General features: G+C 40.6%; 1 protein-coding gene across 1 annotated transcript; it reads right to left on the bottom strand.

Annotated features, from left to right (window-relative positions):
* Positions 1-4,578: 4,578 nt before the first annotated feature.
* On the bottom strand, positions 4,579-27,031 carry sult4a1 (sulfotransferase family 4A, member 1). Its single transcript, XM_068717058.1, has 7 exons — positions 26,692-27,031; positions 20,396-20,526; positions 18,717-18,797; positions 17,501-17,627; positions 17,269-17,363; positions 14,862-15,000; positions 4,579-8,662 (listed from the first exon to the last, which is right to left on the bottom strand). The coding sequence occupies exons 1-7, from the start codon at positions 26,858-26,860 to the stop codon at positions 8,550-8,552; spliced, it is 855 nt and encodes a 284-aa protein (XP_068573159.1). The 5' UTR covers positions 26,861-27,031; the 3' UTR covers positions 4,579-8,549.
* Between the last annotated feature and the right edge of the window lie 664 nt (positions 27,032-27,695).

Genomic DNA, 27,695 nt, shown 5'->3' with positions numbered 1-27,695 from the left:
AATTACAAGTAAATAACTGGCGTCCCTGCTGCCAGTAACTTACCGTTAATTTACGGTGAAATTGTTTAGAGTGCAGGTATAAAACACACGGCCCGCCACAAACACAAAGACATGTTAACAAGTGGTGCCATATACAGTACACAAAACAACATGGATGTGATGATGGTGATGAAATGCAAGAGGATGAAGATGATGGTGCATGGGGAGGGGGGGACATCACTCCTGCACTCATGCCCACTCCAAACTTTTCCAAACATTCCAGCACCAGCATCTGTGACGACGGAACATATAACGGCCTCTCCGTGGAGACGGAAAGAGTGGCTCGACGATGTGGCTGGCTGGCGTCAGGTGAGTTGAGCAGTAATTTTCAGGATGAGGTTGTTTGGGGAATACGCTAGGTGCAGTTCTCTGGAACGGGGCACACCTGGGAAATGCAGCTTTTTGTTCTGACCTTGTGCTGTTTTACTGTACACACACTCACACGCTTTCACACACACATACACGCACTCAACAGAAAATTGGTAAGGAGTTGGCACACACCCAAACACACAAAACTAGTTTCTGCAAAAACACCCACACATTCATTCAATCGAGCAGACAAACACTTGGCACACGTCACATACCTATTTTGGTGGCTCATAATCAAAGTACAGTCCCTGTTGCCCTGCCCTACATCCTTCCATGGTGTAATCCAGTGCAGCCGTCCCCGGTGGAGCTCCTGGCTTTGATTCTTATTATAGACACCACACTGTCCAATTATCACTGCTATCAGTGTAACACAAGGCACCCCCCCCCCCCCCCCCCCCCCCCGTGCTCTATATACCTGTGACGGTGGACAACCTGCAGTTGAGCGTGAGGCTGGAGGTGAGACGGAGGTCAGTGGCTGACGCCATGGAGGACGGGGGCCACAAGACATGTTGAGATGAAATCATCTGTCAATATCATCTTAGTATAAGATAATCATCTTAGGTTAAGGAAATAGATGGTAGCTCATGCTCTGCAGCGACGTCATAGGTGTGTGTGTGTGTGTGTGTGTGTGTGTGTGTGTGTGTGTGTGTGTGTGTGTGTGTGTGTGTGTGTGTGTGTGTGTTTCTGTGATGTCCTGGCTGTGAAAACAAATCTATAATAAATATAAATCTATCTAAACTTATTAACTCTGGTAAAAAAAAATACTTGAACAAATAAAGTTGTCGGGATGCAGTGTCAAACTACTGGAGTGTAATTGGAGTGTATGGATACATGCAGTGTGCTAAATACGGGAGGCCTCAGGGGGTCCGAGACCCATTGATTGACACTCCAGACCCCCTAAAAGCCTCAATAGTACAATTTTGGGGGGGGGGTCTCTAAAATCATAAGACAATGATTTGTCATGTGCAATTGTCACTAAAATGTCTGTTACAAGCTAACTAATGAAAACTAGAGGAGGACCCCCCAAATTTCCACTGGATACGTGGTATTTCGTCATGTATTTATTTCAGGATTTATTTCATAGGCATTTTTATTTATTTGTTAGTTTATTTAGTATTGAATGAAATGGTATTCCACATATTCTGACCATGGTTCAAGCTGCAATATTGCATTCAGAATTGTCCAAATTTCACAGGTGTGAGGGCTGTAGAGAAGGGGAGAAGTTCAAATAATTAAACCAAACACACTGCAAGATAACTTAACAGTGTATCTACAGTCTCCATCGCCACTGCTTTTCACCATTTTGAAAACTCAGTGGACACGGACAAATGTGGGTTCAGGTTATAGGCTTTAAATTGCAAAGTGTGTTGAGAGAGGTAGGATGCTGCAACGTCTAAGAGGATTCAACGTCAGTTCTAATCACTCTGAATAAACACAGGGAGAAAAGAAAGGCATTTAGTGAGGGAGGAGACAGGAGCTTGAGCTTCCATGATGCGGTGGATTTTCTGTCTTGTTCTCTGCATGAGTTCGGCTTTCTGTCGCACCGCCATCTTCTTCTTTAACATTGCATTCATCAGCTGTGATGATTAAACTCCAATTACTCAAGCAACTTTTTTCTTTTACAGGCCCAGCTATCGCACATTAATAAGTGATCAATATTCAATGCAAAAGGATCATGATGGATGAGACCAGATAGATAAATAAAGAACAGAAGAAGAGTGTGTTGGCACAAAGCGACTTCCATATCAAAATGTCACCAGAACAGCAGCTGCTACTCCTGGCGACAGTTCTTTTAAAGTAAACTTTCGACAACTCTCCACAAAGCACACTCACCCACACAGTGCTTTTAATGAATAGAACGGTGAGTGGGAGTGGTGGGAGATGGATGGAGGGGAGTGGGAGTGGGGTTGTGTATTTGGGGGGTGGGGGGGGTGGAAGACACAAAGTGCTGATATTATGGGAGGAAATCTGTGTGGGAAAGACAGGCAGTCAAACTGTCAGGCGTGAGCACTGAGACGGAACAAAGAGGAACAGTGGAGACGATTACAGTGCCGTAGCAGAGTGACAAGAGGCATCGTGCACACAGATGAAGACGAAGGGAGAGGGGGGAATTACGCCGGCCGTGCGTGGACCCCGAACACACCACACATGCACGCTAGACTGATCAATGCCAGAGAGGACGCACATCGCAATACAAGGCCTCAACACTCATTAGACCCCATGACGTCCACCATCACCCAGCTTTCTTCGCCCAGAGGAGTTTTTGTCTTAAAATGTATTCCTTTATTTTTGGCAAACATCTGCTGAGGAATGTACGGACTAAAACACAGAAAAGAATTAGTCAGCGGGCCGGATCAGGGGGAAACCGATGCCAGCCAACGCAACGGAGGTGCAAACAAATAACGTCTGCTTTAACAGCTGCCAGATTCAATTCTCCCTCTGACCAGTCTCCACAGCCACCGTGCATCATTTGTCAATGTCAGCTGTCTGGAAGAGATTATTTTTATATCTTCTACCGCCACCTTCTGGATGATGCCTCTCTTAGCAAATCAAACATTTGGAGGGAAAAAAATTGTGTTGCCCAGGTACAATCAGCTCAAACTGAAAGTGTTTCCCTTTAAGCCGCTGCACCACCCTGTCAAGCAGGGGAGGAACAAACGGCATGGAGATATTTACTTAAATGCAAAGATCTTTTAATATGTTAAAGGAACACTGTGTAGGATTCGGAGGCATCTAGCAGTGAGGTCGCAAATTGCTGCGACCTCAGCAAAGCAAATTGACTAAAGACAAAATGTGCCGACTCCTTAGAGCAATGCTGTGGTAGTGACACTTTGGTAGTGACACTGTGTTATCAACACTGCTGTAGCTTTCAATCCCAAGGTAGCCCCGCCCTAAAGCATATCCTGCTTTATGGTCTATTTCACTCCATAATTTACTGAATGAACATCATGCTGTGTTGAAGAAGACTTGAAACTAGTGATTGAAACCATAAACTGATGTTTCCAATGTTTACTGAGGGAATTAATCAAGTGAGAAGTATAGTCATTTTCTCATAGACTACTACAGTATATAGTTTTATTAATTAAACTATATGATTGGACTTCTTTTTGCAAAAAGAGAAGTTGCCCCCTGCTGGCTATTAGAAGGAATGCAGGTGTAAGTCACTTTCACATTGGCTTTACTTTTCAGAATCAGAGGTTTCCCCTTGGTACACCCACAATGAATTTGCGTCATTGCTTAGGGAGTGTGTTGTGGTAGTGCTGGTTAGCGTTTGAACCAGAGACTGAACCAGCAATCTCTCATCTTACTATGTGGACCCTGTCACCGACTCATCAAGCAGAATACCGTATGAAGCCAAATCCCATGTGGACTGGGAGGAAAGTTATTGTCCCTCTCACCTGGTTGAGGACAATGTTGAGCTGCTTCTGGCTGACAGACAACAGGCTCTTCAGGACTGCTCTGAACTACTCTCTGCTCACCAATCCTGAACAATCAGGGTCCCCTGCCATGAGAGCTGACTTGATGGTCACCGTGGATCAGAAGCTTCACCTGCTCCAGGGTCAGCTGCTGGCCTGGATGGACTGAGGGGGTCAGATGAGGATGAACTATCTAATATCACTTTGAAGCGAGGGAAACTAAAGATAGAGAGTTCCACAGGAGGGGGAAATATATATATAATTTTTGATTTGATTAGTTTAAAATGTATTACTAGTTAATACATTGTTTTACACTTGTACTCCCCATTTAAATATAATAAAAATATTTAATTTAACATTAAAAGACCCTTTAGTGTCAAAGTGAGAACATATCTCTATAAAGTGATCTAAATTGAAAACTGAATTTTTAGAAAGTGGCAACAAACTTTTCACTGTTCTACATTTACACACCATAACAATTCATGCAGACCCAACTGATAAAAATAAGTAGAAACAATTTGATTAATTAAAGATTATTAACCATATAATCTAATATTGAAAATGAAAAAGATGCAAAAACACAGAATGTATATTTCTCTTTTAAATGTTCCATGGCAAGACAGATATTTAATGACAATAACTCAAAAAACAGTGGTGGAAAGTAACTAAGTACATTTACTAAAGCACTATACTTAAAAGAACAAAACTTTAGCCACCGAAGAGTTGAAAGAAAGAGAACTCAGTCGTCAAGCAATGCCTGAAGACACAACTTTATTAATAAACCAGCAAGCAAAGCATGTAAAATACAACGTGAGGACACCCAGGAAACAGACAGGCATGTATTAAAAAAAGAATGGAAAAAAATATAAAAGTGGAGATGGGCAGATGAAGCCTTGCCAACAGTTGTAAACAGAGCGACAGAGAGAAGAAAGAACAATAAAAAAGAAAAGGAACGGTCAGCCGTAAAAGGGCGTGACGATTGTGTGCCGAGGTTGTTGTTTACGTCCACACAATGAAGACATTCACAAGTGTCTGGTAGAGCTGGGCCGGAAACTACTGTGGCAACAGGGTGCTGGACTGGTTTGTAAGGTTAAAAGTCTGACTCCAGTTGCTGCTGCTGTTTGTGACACTACAGCGAGCAGTAGAATACAAAACATAGTTAATGCTGGTTACAGGTTAATACTCCGCTCTCTCTCCTCTCCTGCAGCCACAACCTGACAACTCTGAGAAAACTGAGAGAAAGAGAGAGAGAAGGGACACCGTTCTTCCATCAGTGATAATACGTAGCATTGTTTGCGCAAGAAAAGTGTGTGTGGATTAACAAGCAGGCAAAGCGACCTACAGAAAGCAAAGTATGCATGCTACAAGATTAGATGCGTAATCAATTTGTATTCTTCCTGTCACTTTGCATGTGACAGGAAGAATGAAAAGTGTAGGGGAGACTGGGGTTAGTTGGCACACAACTTTTTTTTGGTCCTTTTTTTCTGGTCCATTTGAGGGCTTCAGGCTTAACAGGTTAAAGGTCACAGAAACAAACATGGAACATCAAAATGTTCGCCTTAATAAAAGTCACTAACTTTTTTGGTGAGGGTAACATTTCAGTTTTATAGTATTGAAAGTATAAAAGTGGCATGTGGTCTATACGTATTATTGTTATGGGTTGTATAGAGACATTGTTACTTCTAGTTAATAGACTCAGGAGTCAGCTACTACTATTTTGATATGAGATTTAACAGTCTGTGATGAGTGGTTGTAGCTGGCTAACATCATTTCATCACAAAGTTGGGTCATTCATTCATTCATTCAACATTCATCACACTGAATGTTGGTTGGTTTTAAAAAATGGGCAGCTGTTCTATTATGTTCATATTTTCTGAGAGCGAAAAATGTGCCAACTAACCCCGGACTCCCCCTAAATGGCGCCTCTTCATTCTAAAAGCTCACGTTGTGAGTGGTTTGTTTGCAATTTGATTGACCAAAAATACAAAATTAACTGAGGTGGATCCTGCATTGTAGACTAATCTTCTAGTTTAAGACTTAATTTTAGTGTATACTGAGCCAGAAAACATTGGGTCAGGGAGGTCAATAGGGGCCCAACAACAGAATTCCGCCCAGGTGCTCCCTAACGGCTGTATCTAGCCATAATGTTGACTTGACCTTTAGTCCACATTTTAGTACACAAAACATAGCACTCAAATTCATCACTAAACTTTAGCTGTCTTAATGGAGCTCTGTGTTGAAACACAGGAATTAATATTCTATGTCATTTTTTTATTGAATGATATAGCATGGCTATTTTGTTTATTTTGCCAGGAGTTATAGGAGAAGTGTTCACAAAGTACTTTTCTTTACTATTCATTTCTGTTTATGTGATGATACGTAGCTGTCTTTATATATGTACGCTAATGTCTTTGTATATATCTTTTAGGGCTGTTGTATTTTTTTGCTGCAAAAAAATACAAAAGTCATGCCCACCCCTAACTTTAAATTCATCCACACAGACGTTAAACATTAAAGAGGGTCTAAAATCTGCCTTCACATCTTGGGGACACTATTTATGATCTACTGTGTTTGGCATCTGGTCAATTTAACCACCAGAGGGCATAAAAAAAGAAAATTGCAACAGCTGACAATGTAACCATCATGTTTGTATACAAAATGCTTCTAGTGCCTTCTTTCTTGTTTTCAGCCCGTTAATCTCAGTGTCGTTTTAGATACTACCACTGTGTTGTTTTTGATACTACCACTGTGTTGTTTTTGATACTACCACTGTGTTGTTTTTGATACTACCACTATGTTGTTTTTGATACTACCACTGAGGGGCGCTAAAGTTGCACATTTCTTAATCCTACACATAGTGGTTTTAAAGATCATTGATTAATCGTTAAATCTAAGTCAGTCTGGAAACCCTGATGCATTTTTGTAGTATAACTAAGCACTGACGAACGGCACTCTCTCTCTCTCTCTCTCTCTCAAACACACACACACAAATAAAGCTCAAACAGAAGTGAAGATCAGTGAAGGAGGCAGAAGACCCTGCAGCACTTTGAGCAGCAACACAATGATCATCTAACACAACAACATCCCAGCTGACGCTGGGCTATAGGCGTGATAGACTTTCTCTCTTCAGGTTTGGCTTCACCTCTTTACACTTACTGTACCTTCCATGTGTCTACCAGGCTCGGAGCCACTGCTGCATCAAGACAAGAGCTAATGCACTCAGTTGCAGGGTTGGACCGATATATGGGTTTGACATCGCTTAGAGGGCAGATACTGCTGTTGTCTGTAAAACCTGTAATTCTCTTTGGGCAGTTTGATCAGTTATAATGTAATCACCACAATGGTCCTGTTCAGCCGCTGTGCTTCAGCTGTCTATATTCCTCATTTAGAGTCAGTAATGTATTCCAGTTTTTACCAAACAATGTGTGTGTGTGTGTGTGTGTGTGTGTGTGTGTGTGTGTGTGTGTGTGTGTGTGTGTGTGTGTGTGTGTGTGTGTGTGGTCTGACTCTTAGAGCTACCAACCTCTATTTAAACTGTTTCATTAGCCTGGGCCTCTCTGCAGAGGTTTAGTGTGTCATGATGATGTAAATGTTTCAGAGGGTTTACCCATCTGACAACCAGAAACGTCAGAGAGAATCACTGAGGCTGCGTATAGATATTTGTGACTGATCAACACTGGGAATAACAAGTCAAGAGTGATGTGTCTTTGTTCTCAAGCGGGAAACTTCAAGTCTTTGTTGTTCTCTAGAGAGTGGACTTCAACAGAATTAAGGTCGGTTTATACTTCTGTGTTGAATCTATGGCGTAGGTACAGTGGACTGGGCCAGGAGCAGAGCTTCTCCTCGCTGCTCCTCTGGGGAGCCCACACCGACTCCATGCTGCTGGAGACCTAGGCCATATTGCTGGAGAGAAAGGAGGCACGGGAGAACCAGAACCAGGAATGAGCGGGGTAGACTGTCAGACCCTGCTGCTTTAAAATCAGTGGTTTTCTAAAGGGACTCTGGTGCTCGGAAAAACGACAGCTTTTGTCCACAAGGACCGCCAAAATCCACACTAAATGAAACTTCCTTGTAGCATCTTTAATGACTATGTTTTATGTCTATTCTTAAGCATATTTAATATAAAAATAACTAACTTTGTAAATGAACAAAAAACACAATTTTTTTAACTTGATCCAACCTTTCGACACTAACGTCCGCAAAAGACTTACAGAGCACCTTTGCCATCTTGTGACTTCAAGTGTTTTTCAGTCACAAATATCTGCACGTAGCTTGAATCCCTGTTACGAACAACCGTAGGAGTTGTAGGAGTTATGGAATATAAACGTTGACCAATACTTTAGCTCAGTATTGGTATCGGCCTTTAAAAACCGATATCGGTCGAACCCTGGTTAGTATATACACATATACACACGTAGCTGAGGGAACGTACTGTGGAGGTAGGGGCTGAGGGAGGTTTGGTTCAACTACTGATTGAAACATTTCAACAAATTCCTAATGAATCTGAAATCATTTTCATCACTCCACGAGGGCGGGACTTTTGATGACGCATTGACTTGAGACAGGTTGCATTCAGGGGAAAAAGTCTCGCTGTGTAATCCCGCTATCAGACTGTAACCATTGAACTTCAGACTGATCGACTGGATGGAGACGTATGAGCGTGTGTTTTTTTTTGTACTGGAGTGGATCAGTGGGGGGGAGGGGAGGAGGAGGGTCGGGCGCTCCTCACAGGCAGAAGTCAAAGGTCAGGTCGGACTTGCCCATCTTCTGTCTGTACACGGCATCAAACTTCTCGTTCATGGACACCGTGAAGACGTCCTTCCACAGACCCGCGCGACCTGAAGAGAGGACACACAGGGAGAGGGACACATTTTGAATAACATGTAGCTGAAACTGATCCAACAGCCAAGACATGCTGATTCATTTCTTCATCTTAGACAAAGCTGGATTATTCACAGGACAACTGCCTCAAGGCCCCAGAGTTAAATCACAGGGGCCTTAAAAGCTGTGGACTTCCTATGTGAGTGCTTTATTGTGCTAATTCAGTAGAGAGATTGTATGTGAATATGACCCACTGAAGCACAATATCAGCTGACATGATGAAGGCCTTAAGGTGGGACTTGCTTTGTTACTGGCTCCTTAAAAGAAAATTATATTTTAATTAAAGCTGCAAGCAACACTGATCGGGCCCTCGCATGTTCACGCACGTCGAGGGTACTGGCAGGAGTCTGATTGATGCGGACATCCATTTCTGTGACCATCATACACTCCGTGCATGAGTTAAACGGTATTTCCTATATTTTATTTTTGTGTTTAATCAAACCACCACACAGTAAATCAGGGGCCAGTAATATTTCACTATAGACACATTGTGCTCAGGCCACACAGAGTCTGGTCAGATGAATGAAGTAGGTACGATCTCAAGTGTCCTACTCAATTTTGACCATACCTGGTTTCGTTACACAAGTCGGAAATAATAAAATAAACCAACAAGAGAATGATCATCCATGCCATTAAATACTAAAACCAGTGTTACCAGTAACACAACAGAACAGGACAATAACACTTACATCCAAAATAAAAAGTCAAATTGGAACTTATTGGAACACTGTTTTTTCCAACAAAAAGTCGTAACAGGAATGAAGAATTTGTCAAAGGACAAGAGAAAATAATTTGAGCTTTCCGACTACTACAAAAAAATGTGTTTGTTCTTTATTTACAAGGGTAATGAATTCATCGAGACCCGTCCTCCTTCCTGTTATGACGGCGTTACTTGTCCTCATTGTCCTGCATGATGAAGGTAATGTGAAACCCAGGTAAACTCTGACGGCTCAGCTGCAGTGAGTGCAGCCTGCCATGGCTCTGACTCACCTGCTGTGGGCTACAGATGTGTGAGACAGATCAGACTGACTGCTGTCAGCTGTGTGTTAAGCCTATTAGCACACCAGACACCAGACTTCCATGCACTAAAAGAAAAAGAATCAGATGGGGACACTGAAAAGAAAAACAACAGAAACCATAAGTAAAACATCCAAATCAAAATAGGGATGGTGATATAAACCAAAAGGGAATGAATAATCAGGGGATAAACATAAATGAGTCAAAGAGGGTTGAATCAAAGCAGACTGCTGGTTTAAATAACTGATTATACAATCCATAGCTGAAACGCTATCAGTGGTGTAGAGGCAACATATAGCCACACAGTGGTGCTATATTCATGTCAAACCATCTAATCCATGAACATGCAATTGAAGATCCCATGACCTATTTAGATATTTATGGAGGCCTGAAGTGTTAAATATTAAATACATACAATTATTAAATAAATAATCATATAATTGGTTTTGGGATTTTATTTTATTGGATCACCTCCATTTCCATTTATTCTCAATCTTATATTTCACAATGACACTTTTAAGTGCAGTTTAATTTTCTAATTTCCCTTTTCATGACAGTGGCGTTGTCACAGTCCGCTCACTTGTCAGCCAATCACAGATTCATACTTTCTGCATGCATCTGCAAGGGTCTGCTTTAAGCGGCTTGACATAAAATAACGCCCTATGTGGACGTCAGCAATGGTCATGCTCCGGTTTCATTCAATACCACAGTCCTGCTGGTATGCGCCTGTAGCTGGTTTGCCGAGACTAAGAAGGAGAAGAAGAAGATTATATTTGTGTAGTTACATGGACTATGGCTCACTGGTGGACCAGGGTCGTCCTTTAATCAGAGGATTGGCGGTTCGATCCCCGGCTCCGCTAGTCCATGTCGATGTGTCCTTGGGCAAGACACTTAACCCCAAATTACTACCGTAGCCTACGGTGTATCATTGTTGTGTAAATGTTAGATAGATAGTCCTGATGGGCAGGTGGCACCTGGTGGCACTTTGCATGGTAGCCCCTCCCATCAGTGTATGGGTCCGAAAGGGTGAATGATGAATACATGCAAATACATCCCCCGCCAAAGGTGTTGTATAACAAGGTCATTAACGGGTTGAAGTGTGTTAGAGCCTATATCGACTAGTGTTCCAGTGTAAGGACTCCATGTGTAAACAGTGTCTCCTATAGAATTGTTCCAAAAGCCACCTGCTCAGCTCAGTCTGGCGGGTTAAAGTCCTGACTTGACATTGTCTGAGACTGATCCCAATGTGTGTGTTGTAAAATGGAAAAAAAGAATATATTCTTGTAAAACTGGTTTCCAGACTCTTCAGTCCCTGTCCGTCTAATCCTGGTGTAATTCTAATGTCATTATGCACGCTGCACGGTACATCTCAGAGTTTCCATTCATCGTCCTGATCCACTTAAACCCTCCACACTTCACTACGGGTCGACAACCTCAGATAACTCCCCATACACCATCTCACTGAACCCTGTGGCCGTGGGTTTAGTCAATGTTTAAAAGCAGTTAGTGATTTCCAGAGGAAGTCCCTTGAAAAAACAACTCAATTTAAGTCAATTTATATTCATTCTCCGTATATATTGGATCGTTTGCTTGCCTGTAAACAACATACCTGTTCATGACTAAGAGACTCTTGGTTGGCTCTGTAATGATTAGGAGTTGATTCATTTGAAGTTTACCAATTTCACATTGTCTCAGTTTAGATAGATAGATAGATAGATAGATAGATAGATAGATAGATAGATAGATAGATAGATAGATAGATAGATAGATACCGCAGTTTATGCTTTCTGTGACCCATCTCAAATTTACGGAGGAACCATTTCTGGCGACAGCTGCTACAGCAATGAGGGAAGTAGGATAAGATTGTTTATCGTGACAATATGGCTGAAATTCATAATTTGGTGCAACACCAAAGTTGCACCACACTTTGTCAGTTTTCATAGGGACTATTTCTTTGTTAGAAATGGGTCCAGTGAGCTCTCAGTGAAGTGCTGTGGATTGAACAGACAAACAGTTTTTTAAAAGAGAAGTTGCTTTTTTTGCTGTGATCACAACAGAGGAAGTTACTTTCACCTCCATTGTTTCGGGGTGGAGACAGGTGTTTCAGAGACAGTGTCCCAAAAAGAAACCAAAACTGCATGGATAGATACCACTAGAGGATTCCAAAACAAAAGAAAATATGTATTATTTGTGATTTCTTTTCTCTCTTCCTCCCTGCTACCTATTAAACATCTTCATGAGATCATCCTGATCTAAGAGAGGAACTACACTGATGCTTTCTCTCCTCTCAGTGTCCTCTTTCTCTGACTGTATGGTTAAGCCTCATACATAGGACATACATTCTGTATGTAATACTGGTTTGTTCTATGTGAGCAGCTCCTGTGAGAAAGAATCTCCTTCAAATAAGAAAAGTCCTCCAGGAATTGCATTCGTTAAATTTAGTGTGTTCATGGAAATTTGAAGCGGACTATAGCTTGTGTTTTTCTCGTAACGTTTATTGTTTGCTGCATTTGTGTCTTTTCTATTCCGCAAAATCGATTCATTGCATGCGAGTCCAGAGTAGTCGACTTGATTTGAAACGTGTAATTTGACATACATTTTCTCCACACACTCACAATGAGGGTCAGAATGGGAAAAGGATTAAGGCCGGGACACTAACGTCAGTCCAGGCCAATCTCCACCGACCACGTGCAAATAACCATATCTTTTCTGTTTACTGTTAATATCATTAACAAATCTTTGGTTTTACACACAATAACTGCTTCAGAAAACATTATAACCACGTTATTATGAAAATGTTTGTATTATACTGTTTCCATGCGTACGCATCTGCCTTCTTACAGGGCTTGATTAGGAATTTGTCATATATTACTTCTATTTTAAAACAAAGCATTAACTCAGTAAAAGTAGTTGTGGTATTATAACCATGTGCCCTGTTGATGAATTTATTGGTAATGCTGCACATTGTGCTGATGCGTATACGCAATGGGACCAATCACATGTGGTGACAGGCAGACACATAAACCTAAACCTGAAAAGCAAAACTCTAGTAAAATCCTTGACGTAAATGGTCTATTGTATTGTGTTGGAGAAATTTATCATACCGGTCTCTTAGTTTACTTGTATTGCTCAAAATCTGCAGAAATGCAGACAAGGCCAACCAGACTAATTTAAATGATCTCATGTCAAAGGTATTTTAGCATTTCTTTCTTTCTGTAGTGTTATCCTTATGTCACCACTTAAAGGTATTTTAGTATTTCTGACTTGCTGTAGTGTCATCCTGATCTCACCACCTAACCCTCTTCCCACCAGAAGGCTGAGGACATGGCCTTGGTGGGTGCATCGGCAGACAGAGGAGGACGACATCTGCCAGGTAGGGTGAAGGGGAGAGGAGAGATAATGTGTATATACACTCTGTTTTGTCTATTCATTGTTGTTAGACCTCCGAACCATCCGTGGGGAAAGAGCTCTATCCATTCAGCTGAATTATTACAAACTGTCTGTTCATTAAATATGTTTTTTATATTTAAGAGTTTTCTCATCTCAGTTATTTCTTACAGGGAGGTTAAAAATATTTTTTTCCACCACATATTGTATTCAGAGAAACACTGAAAATCTTAACACCAGAATGTCTTTTTGTCCTTAATTGTGTATATTGGGCAAAACAACCAATTATCAAGTGTGAATGAAGATGATCGATTTTACACATCAAAGTCTGTTTATAGGCCTTGGAAAGTACCACTACATGTGTAAAAAAATAAAGTAAAATGCAGTTGTACAAAGCCTTCAGTGGCTCCAGAAGTAGCTGTGAGAAGTCTGATAAAACTGATGTCACTACCAATTTGAAAATGAACCCTGCCTAAATATATTGATACCAATAGTGATACGATACCACAGCAAAATCCTAAAACACCAGGAAAAGTAATGGAATAATAGATGGCTGAACATGGAACTTCATTTTTTTATTTATTAAAAATGTATACATTAAAAAAATTTGATGTCCGCATTTTTGACTGACTGACTGACTTTCTCCTAGATCTAACTAAGTAGTTCTGTTGCCTAAACCTAACTAAGTTGTTTCCTGTGAAGACGGAAGGGTATATGTATACAGCCTGTATACATATAACGAGCGGAAATCACACGTGTTGCTGGACTTTCGTAGAAAAACGCAGGAAAAAATAAGGAGAACGTTTTTCGTAGGATAGGAAATACGTCTCTTATTAAAACACAATCTTCTGTCTTCTTATTCTGAAAGAACCAGTACTAATTAAATGAAGTATAGCACCACTACACCATTAAGATGTCGCTTACATGTATCCATTAGTGACGGTGACTCATAGAGGCTGAAAGAATATATCCTGGTTTGATTTTGATTATCTGCAGACTATCTTGCAGATATTTTTAAAAGAAATCTAAAAACGTATTCCTGCACTTTAAGGCCTGAAACTCTTTTTTACACTTGTTACGCACTTTCTCTTTAAGAATTTAAAGTGTATAATTCTCAAACTACTTTCAATAAAGTTTTTTTTAATGTTCATTCAATCAAAACACCACCAGCAATGTCTGGAGTCTGAGGGGGATTAGGCCTTATCTGAAATCAGCATCACTACCCCTCTATTATCCTACTTCAGGAGTCCAATGGCAAAAGACTGTTAACATTTTATGCATGTATAATAAATGATTGTTAAATTCTAATGAAGTCTCTCCTGATTGAAATAACATGTATTATTATTTATTCTGTGAAAGAAAACAAATCTAGATGATTCTTTTACATGTTTCTCTATAATTCAGGCTGATTTATTTGGTGTTTTGCAAATAATACTTTGGGATCTTGAAGAGAATTCAGAAACTGATTGACCTTCCCTGTCCTTACAAGATGGTTTTGTGATGAAAAACACTTCACTGCACAACAAGATTAAGAGAGATCATGGGACACCAACTGTAAAATCTTAAACTGAAGGAACTAAAGTATAAGATAACATGAGATGCAGTGAAAGTGTAATAAAAAAAGACACATTTGGTGCATCACCTCATCGTCTACAACAAAAGCTCTTTCAGACCTCTCAAGTCGGACATCAGAGAGCCAGAACGTTGGCCAAGATAGGAACTGAGCAGTAACGTGTTTCCTCTCCCACTCACCCCTGCAGATGGACAGTGCCTCCGAGTTGCTGCACTGCTCGATGAGCTGGTTGCAGCTCTCCACCAGGCCCTCCAGCTGGGCCTTGTCGCAGGAAACACCCAGGAACCGGGCTAACTGTTCCACCAACGTCCCCGGATCCTGGAATGGACAGAGCAGAAATGGGAGAGGATATTGAAAAAAAGGGAAAATCTATGAAAGCAATAATTGCACGCAAATACAGAGAAAACTGCCTCCCTCTTGAATTCTTGAATAACAACAAGGCCGTGATTCTGTTTCCCCAAACAGCATCCACCCACGGCTCTGGAGAACACAACGTTCCTTAAGATTACGCAATCTATATGTGGCACAAAGGTCAGACACACTGACTGTAAACATATGACAGCTGTGAGGACAAAATGTACAGCTCTGTGTAGGAACAGTGAAACATATAGGCTCAGTTTACAGCCCTGGGTTATGAAACTGTGATGGTAAACTCCAATCAATTCAATGTGGCTTTATTGGCATGCAAGTTTCAAGAAAACAATGTTACCAGAGAATCAAAATAAAAAAGTATACAATCATAGTAATAATGAATATTAACACAACACTAACATAACATTACAAATGTTAGATTTCATTCAGGTCTGCAGCCATGCAAGAAGCTCTGCGATGCTGTTCTAGGTACAGCGGTGCTTTGAGCTAATTGCTAAATTCAGTATGCTAATATGCTCACAATGTCGCATAGATATACAGGCAGGTTTCCAAAAATTTTAATGTTTTTTAAATTAACTCGGTTACGTCACTGTCTCTTAACTTTTAGTTTCTTTTAACTTGTCTTGTTCTGTTTTTTCTGTCTGTAACTATGTGTTTCTTATGTTGCTGCCTGTCTTGGCCAGGTCTCCCTTGAAAAAGATATTTTTAATCTCAATGGGACTCTCCTGGTTAAATAAAGGTTTAAATAAAAAAAATAAAAAGACATGAATAACACCTCATTTCTTGGTAAGACCCGCTTCCTATTTAGATATAATTTCAGCTAACTCTTGGCAAAAAAACAAATAAGTGCATTTCCCAAAGTGTCAAACTATTCCTTTAAAGGTGCTCAATACGGAATTTAGAGCATATCTATTGCCTCTACACGGCTCTCAACATGGTGACTGCTGAGCCAGCGGCTTGCAGCTAACAGTTCAAACAACGGCAATAGTGCTAGAGCTAACAGTGTTTACCTGAGGGGGAACCGGAAGGTCGGGACAATATATGGATTTGCCTACATTTTATATTTTCATGTTTTGTCTAAAGCCTCTAAAACAATTACGTACATTTCTAATACGCAGACAAATTCCATGTAGTTTAATCATTTAAAAAGTTAGTATAGATAAATAAATAATTGAAGATAAATAACCAGCATTTCTGTTGTGTTTCAAATGGCATACAATAGAGTGGATTGTTTCTTTATTCATACACTGTGCATCTGAAGTTGTGTTTTCTTTTTTTTTAAATACCAAAAGCAAACTGAATTGTGACTTATCTCTTCAGTAAGAAATCTAAGAAATCTATTCTGAGAAAAAGCCTATCTGCGAAAGAAAGGACATGTTTGAGTCTGCGCCTTGTAAACGTGATTACTCCAGATAATGTGAAAAGGAACCTTTGGCAAAGCAAAGGGCAAATATTGAATTGGTATATTCTGTTCTTTTTCTTTGACTGGAGAGTTTTACACAACAATGTTCAGGATACACGAGTCTGCCACGTTGTGCAAAAAGAGGTATAAACTGAGATAAAAAGGTCACGGCTGTAGGAAAATGATGGGGATGGGGTTTTCTTTAACTTTGTCAGCAGATCTAGATTTGGGTATGGGTGGTACATGTCACTTAGTGTAGCAGATAAGCTTGTATATGAGGTATTGTGCATTTTATGAATAAAGCATGAAACTTTTTCCAGTTCTATAAACCATGAAGTTAACTTTCAGACATTTCAGTAGTAGGAGGAGTGCAAAGGAGTGGCCGTTTGCAGCGGTTTGTATTTAACATTTATACGTTTCAAACATTGAATACAACTCAAATCTTACAGGGTTTTATAATCAAGGCCCTTCCGCTTTAAAACTCTTCTCTAAGGGTTTCAGGTTTGGAGAATTAGTTAAACTAACTTCTCATCACCAGATTTATTGCAGGGCTCTTACTAAAATTCCCTTTTCTATAAATACATGTTAAAAGGTAAATTCCCACAGAGAACTGCACTACATACACAGTCACATTCACCAGTACAGCAGCAGCTCCACTGGAGAAGTTTACTGTCTTTCTAAAGACACCAAAGAGTCAGAGGACTCTGGTCCTCATAAAGGCCATTCTGGGTGATGACCTGCAGTTACATAATGTCAAAGTAAGAGCAAGCAGACAAAGGCTTAAAAAAAGAAAGAGGCAGTGATGACCTTACCTTGTACATGTCTTCATATTTCAAGAAGAGGACATTAGAGTCCATACGATGTTCCCAAAATTCCTGAACATGTTCAAACCAGGAACCATATCCCACTTTGAGAGAGAGAGACACACACACAGAGCAGCTGGATAAACTGACAGTAGCCTGGAGACAAAACAGTAAAGGGTACCGACTTAAAACCACATGGGAGGTCACGGTGTCCCAGTCCTCCATTCGCCGGCATACTTACGCTTGTCATTCATGAAGCGCCGGCAGAACTCCTGGAAGGTTCCCCGGTAGCTCATGGTCCTGAGAGAACGGTGGAACTGGTAGTAGGACACTACCAGGTCCTTAGGGTTACGAGCCATGTAGATCACCTGGAAGAGAACCACAGCAAATACTCGCTACAGTCAGACAATTGAAGTGCTGCTGTTGGAGTGCAGTCCTGTAGAATAGTAGCTATAGTAAAGACTAGATTACTAAACTAAAGAAGACAATACAAATATATTACATGAAACAATCATCAGATTTGTTTTTTATTTAATTATTTATTGAACCTTTTGATAGATAGTATTAAAATAATTAGTTAATTAGTTGTTTGTTTGTATGATGTATCATACAGCCTGCTTTATTTATCTTAAATGAATATATATACTGCATATATAATTATCTTAATTAATATTTTTTCTACAAACAAAATAATAACTTTATATTATATATATATATATATATATATATTATAAGTATATACATAGATATAGATATAAAATTATCTTAATTATTGTTTACAAACAAAAATAATGGAATATCTATAGATACATTTAGTTATCCTAATAATAAACAAAGAAATGGACTACATATGTCATACTAAATTAAATAAAAAATGCATACAAAATATATAAATAAATATACTATAATATACTAATAAAATATTATATTAAATATTTACAAAACATTCATGACATTCCATTACAGTCATTTAGCAGGCGCTTTTATCCAAAGCGACTTATAATTGAGATTCTATCACACCGTAGGCACAGCTACGGGAGCAATTTTGGGGTTAAGTGTCTTGCTCAAGGACACATCGACATGCGACTAACTGAGCCGGGGATTGAACCGTCGCTCCTCTGATTGAAGGACAGCCCCGCTCTCCACTTAGCCACAGTCGCCCCATGAACACTAGGGTATTGCACCATGTATTGCTTTCTAATTTCAATGTCTTGTTTATTTTTTCTACTTATTCTTGATTCTTTATTCTTTATTGATCCCAATGCATTAATGTTACTTCAGCATTCTGCCTGAACTAATCTGATGCTATTAAATGTAATAAGAGTCCAAGCAAGATTTTTTTTTTAATACCTGACCCCACCTCAAATATAGCTAAGAAGTCTGAAAACGTCTTAATTAGCACATTAATGCGGCGAAAAGTCACGGCTACTGTATATGTGCTGTCCCGGCAGGCTGACCTTGGCCTCTCCGTTGTGCATGGCTGTCGGCAGGAATCGATAGGGAAGATGGCTTTTGATCAGACGAGGGGACGTCAACTCCTGTAGAAACAGAAAGGAGTTTTTTTCTTTAATCTGTAATCTGTCTTCACTTATCAGTCCTGCAGAATGCTCCGGGGCTGCCAGGTGTGTCGTATCTTACCTGCTGAAAAAAAGTTACACACTTAACACAAAACCTGTAGCTCTGCTTCTTGGAAAATTAGGTAAACTTTTTAGCTCAAGTAATATGCTCGGCCTGGCCATGTGATTCCACATTCTAAAAGTATGAGGGGGGTCAATCACAAGTTTCATCATAATATAATATTAAATTGATTCTTTGGACAGTGATACGATATTTGCTGACACCATAAAGTCTGCTATATTGTGATTTTGATTCGACAATGTCACATACCCGTCAGTTACATTGATATCGACTCACAAAAAGCAACTAAAATATTATTTGACAATGTTATTACTGGGCTCTGTAGGAAGGAGGTGCACTTGTACGGAAATCAGTAACACAGACACATCATTGGAATTTCAAAATAAAGGCGCGTCTTAAAAGCGATCATGTTTTCACTTTGCATTGGTGATATTGGTTCGTAGATCACTGAATTGATACATTGATCCAGATTGATGGATTATTAATAAAAGGGTCAATAAATCAACTCTTAAAATCCAAATGGAAATGATGATGTGTTTGAGAAGTTCTTATTCAAGTTTGACAACTTGTAAATGTTTCTCTGCATCTGACTTATAGTTACATATATCTGCATTTGTGTTCCTTGTTTTCTGTTATACAGTAGCATGTGATGTTGCAAGTTCCACTAACACTGTGTGTTGCTCTGTATGAGGCATTTATATCACTATGTTATTTGGTCAATTTATTTCCTCTACAACTGTATGAGTATTAAAGGTGCATTTGTAATAACAAAAATGGAACTTAAACCAATGTGGGGATATTGGTCATCACAGCTATTCCTTTGCTAAAAGGTACGAGACTTTAAAGTGTACTTATGACTTCTGGTGACCAGTAGTTCTCTTGAATACCTATGTTGAATACACTTATTGTATGTCGCTTTGGATAAAAGCGTCTGCTAAATGACTGTAATGTAATGTAATGCTTTTTATCCACCTATTTTTATGTGCAAAGAAAAACAGGATCCTTTATCTTGCCTACATCTTTCAAATACCACACCGTCAGGCTCTCTGCTATTAATTTGTAGCTCAAGCAGGGATTTTGTTTGTCACAGTCCCCACTTTAAGTCATTTGACCTTAAAGCGTAGAATCGCTTCTGTAAGAAGAGGTAACAGGATTAGTTGGGTGTTTACAGGTTTACAGCTTTTAAATTCCTTCAAAATATTAAGATTGTAGATAGTAAGGTTAAGAGTTTAAGATCTGAGATACGTAAAGAACTTCCAGATTAACACAAGCTATTCAGAAAACACAATTATTGTGATTGCAAGCGAGGCTGGCCTTGTTTTGATTGTGCCCAGTTTCAAATTGAGACTAGCGTCTGTTCATGTTTCACATCTAAACAAGGTGTTGTTGTAATGCTGCTACACCCAGCAATAATGACCCAGAAACTCCTGTGCAGTCCTAAGATGATTGAGTGAGCTAAAGAACTGAGTGAATGCTACCCAGGTTTCAGCTGCAGTACCTGTATGATGTCCAGGCCGGGTTGGGGGTACTCTAAGACAGGCAGCTGTTCGTCGATGTTCATAAGGCCGATCTCATCTGGGTCTGCCCCCTGACTCACCAGATACACGATCTCCTGAAGTAGACTGGTTCCTAGGAAGAGAGAGGAGAGAGCCGGAGGACAGGAAGAGAATAAGGAAAGCGGTTGTACAACAGGTGAGCTTAAAGCTGCAGTTGGTAAAAATGTACTTTTATTATATTTGCTTAAACTGTCACTTATTGTTGACAGCAGTACATGACATAGATAATAATAAAATGGCATTTGCAAGATTGATTTTTGCAAGTAGGAAAACTGTGCTGTGTAGCTAAAACCAAGCTCCGCTAAACAGCTAAACAGTAACTAAATGTTGCTCAAAACATTTGAAAGATAGGCAGTGCAGAAATAGAATCTGGATACATATTTGTTCAGTTCTGCCTAGTTTGACAGTTTGATCAGAATTCACCAGAAGGGATTGACAGCTCTGTTAGATACTCCTCGGCTCTGATTGGTTGTTTTTCGGGGTGCGGTGGAATCTTCCAAACATCATTAGGAGCTCTAAAAGGAGGCAGAGGATTCACAGAGTATTTGTCATTTGTACGACAGTTTGAGCAAATCTAATAAATCTAAAATCAACTGCAGCTTTAATAAAAATTGGACAGAATGTAAGTCAAACTAACTGTTGTAATGTTAGCTGAAAGAGTGTTCCAACAAAACTCTTGGGATCACACATGGGCCAAACATGGTCTTTGTATGTGAAAAAGAAAAGTCTGCCAGCGCAGGACACAGGCTGTTCTCATACTGCGCTGTAATTCGTAGACGTCCCACAAAATCAATTTGTATGTAATCCACGTAATCATAAAGTAAAACGTCTAGAGACCACAAAACCCCACACAAAGCTGATGGGAGGGGATGTGGATGGGTCCAACAAAAACAGGTCTTTCACCCAAGAGACGGCTGTTCGTGCCTCATGTGAAAGGAGAAGTTGATTTATTTGTCACGTAACCAGTACTTCAGTAACACCACTTCCATAGTTATCATAACATAACATAAACCACGATGTTTTCATTAATCCAACTAAGTGGTTTTGTTGCCTGAATCTAATTTAGTTGTTTCATGTGTAGACAGAAGTTTGTTTTGAAAAAAAAGACAGTATGCATGTAACGGGCGAAAATCGACACGTGTTGCTGGACTTTTGGAATAACTTTTTCTTAAGATATCATATGAATCATATGAGGAAACGTTGGGGGACACAAACCCAGCCCATTAAAATCAATGCTACAGAATCAGATAAATCATTATGTTACCCACAATGCAACTAGACGACGGAGAAAAAAGTATTTTCTAGGCGATTCCCAAACCTGCTGTTCTTACCAACAGTCATCACTCATCAACTAAATACCAATCAATGCCTGCATTAAAGCAGTCTTTGTCATCTCAACACTGTTTTTCATCCGTTGCCAGTCTGTGGTGTCCCTGTGATTAATTTTGGTTCCGCAAGTTTTGGGAAAACACAAGTTTAAAAAGGCAACAACATGAAAGCTGGAGGCTGCTATCAGAACACCGATGTGAAACCTAAAGGACACTGAGCAGAGGGGTCAAGGCTCTGGATTTTATCAGAGTGTGGTAAATTCAAACACTAGCTTTTTTTGAATAAGCTATTAACCTGAAAGCCTGCCAATGTTCTGTAGAAAAGGGGCAAGTGTTCTTAGAGGAAGATGATGTGTGTGTGTGTGTGTGTGTGTGTGTGTGTGTGTGTGTGTGTGTGTGTGTGTGTGTGTGTGAGTGTGTGTGCGGCCTCAGGCTGGCCACATGCTGGCCGTGAAACCAAATTAGCCATGCAAGAATGGTCAGTTTGAAAAGCTTCTCTTGCTCTTAAAGAAAACTTGTATTTCTCATTTGCACCGGTCATGATGTATTTTTGCATGAAAGCGTCCAGTTGTATGCGTTTGACACGGGCAAAACAGATTTACTGGAATTCTTGGTAGTGTTTAACCCAGTGTTCTTGATTTTAGACAGAGGCAGACAAAAGCAGCTTCTCATTTCTAGCTGGTTGCAAAACGCTGTCCAGCTGACTTTTTAAACATTTCCAGCTGATCCATTTTAAAACGAGAACCCAGTAAATATTATATATATTTCACAAATGTTTTATATACTATCGGTGCATATGTTTACAGGAATAAGCCCATAGTAAAACTTTGAATACCATTTCAACTATTTGCTATGCAAAATTAACTCTGAACAAAAAGGGTGGAGGCTGGGGTGGAGGAGGCAAAACTTTGCCAGCAGTACGGTCTGTAACAGCATAGGTGTAGAAAGGATCAGTGAAGAGGGAGTCATATTTAAATGGCCCTCCTTTAGGTGAGAGTGGACTGTGATTGGTGTGTGACCGATTACAAACAATGATTCAATAGGCTGGCTGTCAGATGGTTACAGTATGACTTCCGTGTCCTGCGTGAACTAACGCAATGCTTCATTTATTGTGCAGATCTATCTGTTGTGACTAATACTGTCTCTGTGAGAGGTAAACTTTGATAAGCAAACAAGTTTGCACAAATATTTGTAGGGACAATTCTGTCCTCCCAAAGAATTGGTAGGGACAATTCTGTCCTCTCAAAACATTGGTAGGGACAATTCTGTCCCCCAAAATATTGGTAGGGACATAAGTAAAGGTACAGCTTTCTCTCATCATATTGTTTAAAGGGGATATTGCAAAAAATGAATGAAGGAATGGTCCAAATTGATGCAGCAGAGACTTTCTGACTTGTAGCCTACAAGGGTCAAGAAAAAAAAGACTTCCCATAATGCAATTAGTATTAGTTTTCATCAGGGCTGGACTGGAACCAAATATTTGTATCTACAAAATGTGGGCCCTGCAGAATAGTTTTGGAAACCTCTGCATTCTCAACACTGAAGACGACCCTCCGCTCTCTACTTGGGACGACACAACCTCTCAGCTGAGCGTGCTCAGATGGCCAATCCAGCCTTGGCTTTCATTAGATTCTCCACATGATTCAAACTCCAAGTCCGAGGTTCCCGTTTGTACAAATTCTCGTAGACAAGTCCGAGCTAAGATAACCCTAATGACATCATCAGGGTTACTTTCTCAGACTGCAGAGAGCTCCTCCAGTGCCTCAGAGGACATTACACTGTTAACTATTTTCACAGGCTTGTCATACTCCCCATGACAAGAGGTGATTTTGAAACGCAAAATTGAGTGCCTCTTTAAATTCGCATCAATTTTATATTGCAAACCTCTGCTTGGCACAGCATGCAGCCAGAGCAGAAAGGACGCTCTCTCCTCTATGTCGGTGCTTCAGTTTCTAACCCTCTGTTATTCATGTGTGACTGTGCGTGCTGCCTGCAGGGAGACATGACTGAGCATATGGCTGATGTCAAAACAGTCATAAATACACTGCCATCATGAACTGTAGGGCAGCCCACACTCTCGCCCCCCCTCGGCTTAAAGAATATCGCAAATCCCATTCGCTGAGAGCGTTGCTTATGAGCCAATGGCCCTCACAGCACTGTAGCATCACAACCATGTGGCCCGCCATGTGCTTTCTTCCCCCGCTGCACCAGAGGATGATGGAAACACAAACAGAGAGCAGGGGGAAGGAAACAAGTTCTTACTTTTGACTGCTTCTCTCATGTGCAAAGGAAACCACAGAGTTCTTTGCATATAAATGAATGCATCACTGTATTACTCCACAACGTCATCTTGTTTAAATTGAAACAAACTGTCTTAGAGCGTGGTGGACATCCATTTGTTTATGTGTAGGCTATCCTTATGTCTTTTAAAAGGTTTTCCACCGCAAGACACATTTGTTTTCGCCCACAACATTCAGATCACCAAGATCTGATAACATTTATATGGCGTGAATTGTTTTTGTCTGCAAATGTGAGGGAACATTCCAAATCAATGCTGTGACAAACATATGAAAGCGAGTGTTCTTGGTGGCTGTGGACAGACTGACATGCTCAGTACTTTTAGCCTTGGTGAAACAAACTTCACTGATTGTGAGTCATTGTTTTCTGGAAACATCTGAGTTGATCTTTTAAAGGAAGAGTGTGTAGCATTTAGCAGGCGCTAGAGGCAGAAATGGAATGTCATATTAATAAGTATGTTTTCTTTAGTGTGTAATCACCTGAAAACAAGAGTTGTTGTGTTTCCGTTACCCTCAAATGAGCCATTCATATCTACATACGTCCTCTTCACGGGGCTGGCCGCTGTGTTTCTACGGTAGTCCAGAACGGACAAACCAATCACTGGCACTTGAAAGGGGCCTTTTTGTGTTGTCACGTCAGCCAACCTTCTCCTTCCTGTAGCATACCGGACACGTTTCAGTTGGTTGCAATCTGCAACCTCATCGCAAGATACTACACACTCCATCTTTGAAGGTTCTCGATACAATATTTAGTGTATTAATATAGCAGCAAACAACTATTAGTTATCGAAAGACATAATGGAGTAATGTCTACCTGAGCAGAGAATGAAGTCACTCTCCCTCTGTATGTGTTGTTATCCAATCCTACCACTTTGCGTTGACAGAGTCACGCTGGCTGTGCGTCATCTTAGTGCATGTTAGTGCACGTAAGCACGCTCCACCGGTTAGCTCACGGCCACGCTGCACTGTGCCAATAGAGAAGTTACAGCTCGCCGTGGAAGCGTAGCACCCTCCCTGTGGTTTACCCTCGGGTAATCACTGTTAGCTCTGTTACCGTTGTTTGCGCCATTAGCGCCTAGCCACCAGCTCAGCAGTCACCATGTTGAGAGCCACATGTAGGCAAGAGGCTGGAATTAAGCACAGTAATATGTGAGATTGGGTGTGACTCTTTGGTCATTTCATAACCTGGCTATGATACAGGTCCTTATATGGCTATTCTATTAAAACCAATGCACTGATCTTTTAGTGCAATACTGACAAAAGTATAATTTGTGCACCGGCTAGACGGTTACAGGTTTTTTTGATATTATTTAAAGAATTTCACTTTTCTTTTAACAGCATGAGAATTACAAAATTCCAGTAGAGTTTAAATTAGTCCATGTGTACTGTTAGCATAAGGTCTCTCTGGATGGAATGGGAGGATGCAGCACAAATCTATGCTCGCTGGGCCAAAGCTAAACAGGAAGCAGCACTGTCCATTACCCTCAGGAGAGTTTGGCTCTCATGCCCTCTTTCACAGTATCATGTAACGACATAACTTCAATTATACTCAAACCAAAGGCCTGGTCTCACCAGAAATTACAATGGAAAATTTGTGGAAAAACTCTGTGGAAAAACACTGTAATTAGTGATTTCACTCACAGGGGTGAAGTCTGCACAATTCTCCGTCTTCATTAACTTTTTATTAAACACAGGTTTTTTTTCGTGTAACAAAGGGAGAGTAAACAGAGGAAAAAATGGAGGATGGGAGGTATATTGTTGCTGACCAGCACCAGCTGGCGAGTTAGCAATCAGTTCAACAGATGCGCAGAATAATTGCACTACCACTTTCTGGAGAGACCATGGGAAGCATGCTGGATAAAAGTTAGAGAAGCGTTCTTTTTTGTAAGACTGACAACATATATATATATATATATATATATATATATATATATATATATATATATATATATGTAAGATATTCAGATATTCAGATGTATTTAAAATTATTAAAAAGTGTTTTTAAATGCCATCAATTAAGGTTCCTGTTGATTGAATTCCCTGTTGATGCATTGATGACTGTCGTCTATTCCATTCTGCAGTACAGGTGTTCCTATGACGCTAAACTAGAATACAATTCCCACGACTAACAATCAATGCACTGATCGCGTGCTCCAGCTGCCGACCAGCAGTCACATGACCCGGGACCCACCCCAGCGCACAGCTCAGCATCACCGCGCACGCACACCGGCCTGCCGCAGCGCTGCACCACGACACACCGAAGCTGGATGTAAACACCAACTTCCATCCATGTCCTATATGGCGCGTGTGGTTATGGTGGCTGATGAAGGCCAGCGTAGTACTAACTGATGCACTGAACGCAGCAGGAGCGCAATATAAACAGAGAATTTAAATGACCCTCCCGGTGCTGTTCAATGTGAAACACAGGCCTGACGTGCAACTTTAATGAACCCTATGACTGATTGTAAATGTGCTATTAGTGCTATTATTTATATTTATATGCAACTTTGATAATCACAAGGGCGGTCTGCAGTCACCGCATGCAGCACAGGGCACCCTATTAACGTGAAGGCGCACGGGGAGAGCTCCGTGGTGACGCAGAGGCTTGTTTACCTGACTTCGGGTAGGTGACGATCCATATGTCGCTACTTCTGAGGGAGAAGTTAGCGATCTCCTCCATCTTCCCCCTGCAGAAGGGCGGCAGCCGCACTCCATCGTACTCGAAGTATTTGCTCTCAAACTCGATCGGCGTGCTTGGCGTGTCTGCCTCGCTCTCAGCCATCCTCGGAAACGGGCCGCCAGTGCAGGGACGAGAAGAAGCGCACACCACCAAACGAACGCAAACCGGTCAGTCGATGGCGGCGACGAGGCGGATTTTTGAAACGCCGCTGCTGCGGATGCTGCGCGGCGGGCAGACGAGTGGACCCGGGGCCAATCGCGCTGGAGAGAAGTGATGTAATGCGCGCGCGCACGAGTCGCAGCATCAGGACCACTCTCGTGCGCGAGGATGCGCGCGCGTGACCGCAGAGGAAGGATGCTTCCAAACGCGTTATGCAGGTTTACACGCTGCAGAAAAAATAAATATGACCACATGACAGCTGTAATAATCCCATAATGTTATGTTATGAACACACATGGCTACCATATTACTACATACATCATGTAGGCCTATAATATTCTGTAGCCCTTATCATTGGGTGTGAGTGTTTTACCTGTGTTGATTGTGTGTCGTTTTTGTAATAAAAAAAATCAACAATAGAATACTATCAATATATAATCAACAAGTAGCAAGCAGTTTTCTAAGCAGTGAGGACAAGTACAAACTTGGCAACTTCACCAAACCCAAATGTATAACTTGCTTTTTCTTCTGGAAGGAACTGTTCTCATTTAAAAACACACAACCTTTTTAGAAGATGAGAAGAATATGGATATTTGTTTTGGTGACTTCACTTCACAACTGAATGAACTGAATTTAAAGCTGCGGGGCAACGACAATTAGGTTCAATTAATTTTTCTCTAATTAAGTACTTAATTTTAAGATGCACATTATTCAAAAGCTTTTTGTTTCTGTGTATTTTATTTCTATATCCAGCCCTTATTTTACTTAGAAATGAGAA

The sequence above is a fragment of the Cebidichthys violaceus genome, unplaced genomic scaffold, assembly GCF_023349555.1.
Source record: "Cebidichthys violaceus isolate CVI_PGR_0920_01 unplaced genomic scaffold, fCebVio1.0.p SCAF_21, whole genome shotgun sequence".
Classification (NCBI taxonomy): domain Eukaryota; kingdom Metazoa; phylum Chordata; class Actinopteri; order Perciformes; family Stichaeidae; genus Cebidichthys; species Cebidichthys violaceus.
This window is presented reverse-complemented; position numbering and strand designations above follow the sequence as displayed.

What these genes read in the sequence shown, in the direction of transcription:
- sult4a1 (XM_068717058.1), bottom strand. Translation starts at nt 26,860, where the DNA reads ATGGCTGAGAGCGAGGCAGACACGCCAAGCACGCCGATCGAGTTTGAG. An exon ending in GCGCTTCATGAATGACAAGC is followed by an intron (nt 17,364 to 17,500) that starts GTAAGTATGCCG and finishes TCTCTCTCAAAG; the next exon opens with TGGGATATGGTTCCTGGTTT. An exon ending in GGCACTGTCCATCTGCAGGG is followed by an intron (nt 8,663 to 14,861) that starts GTGAGTGGGAGA and finishes TCCTCTCTTCAG; the next exon opens with GTCGCGCGGGTCTGTGGAAG.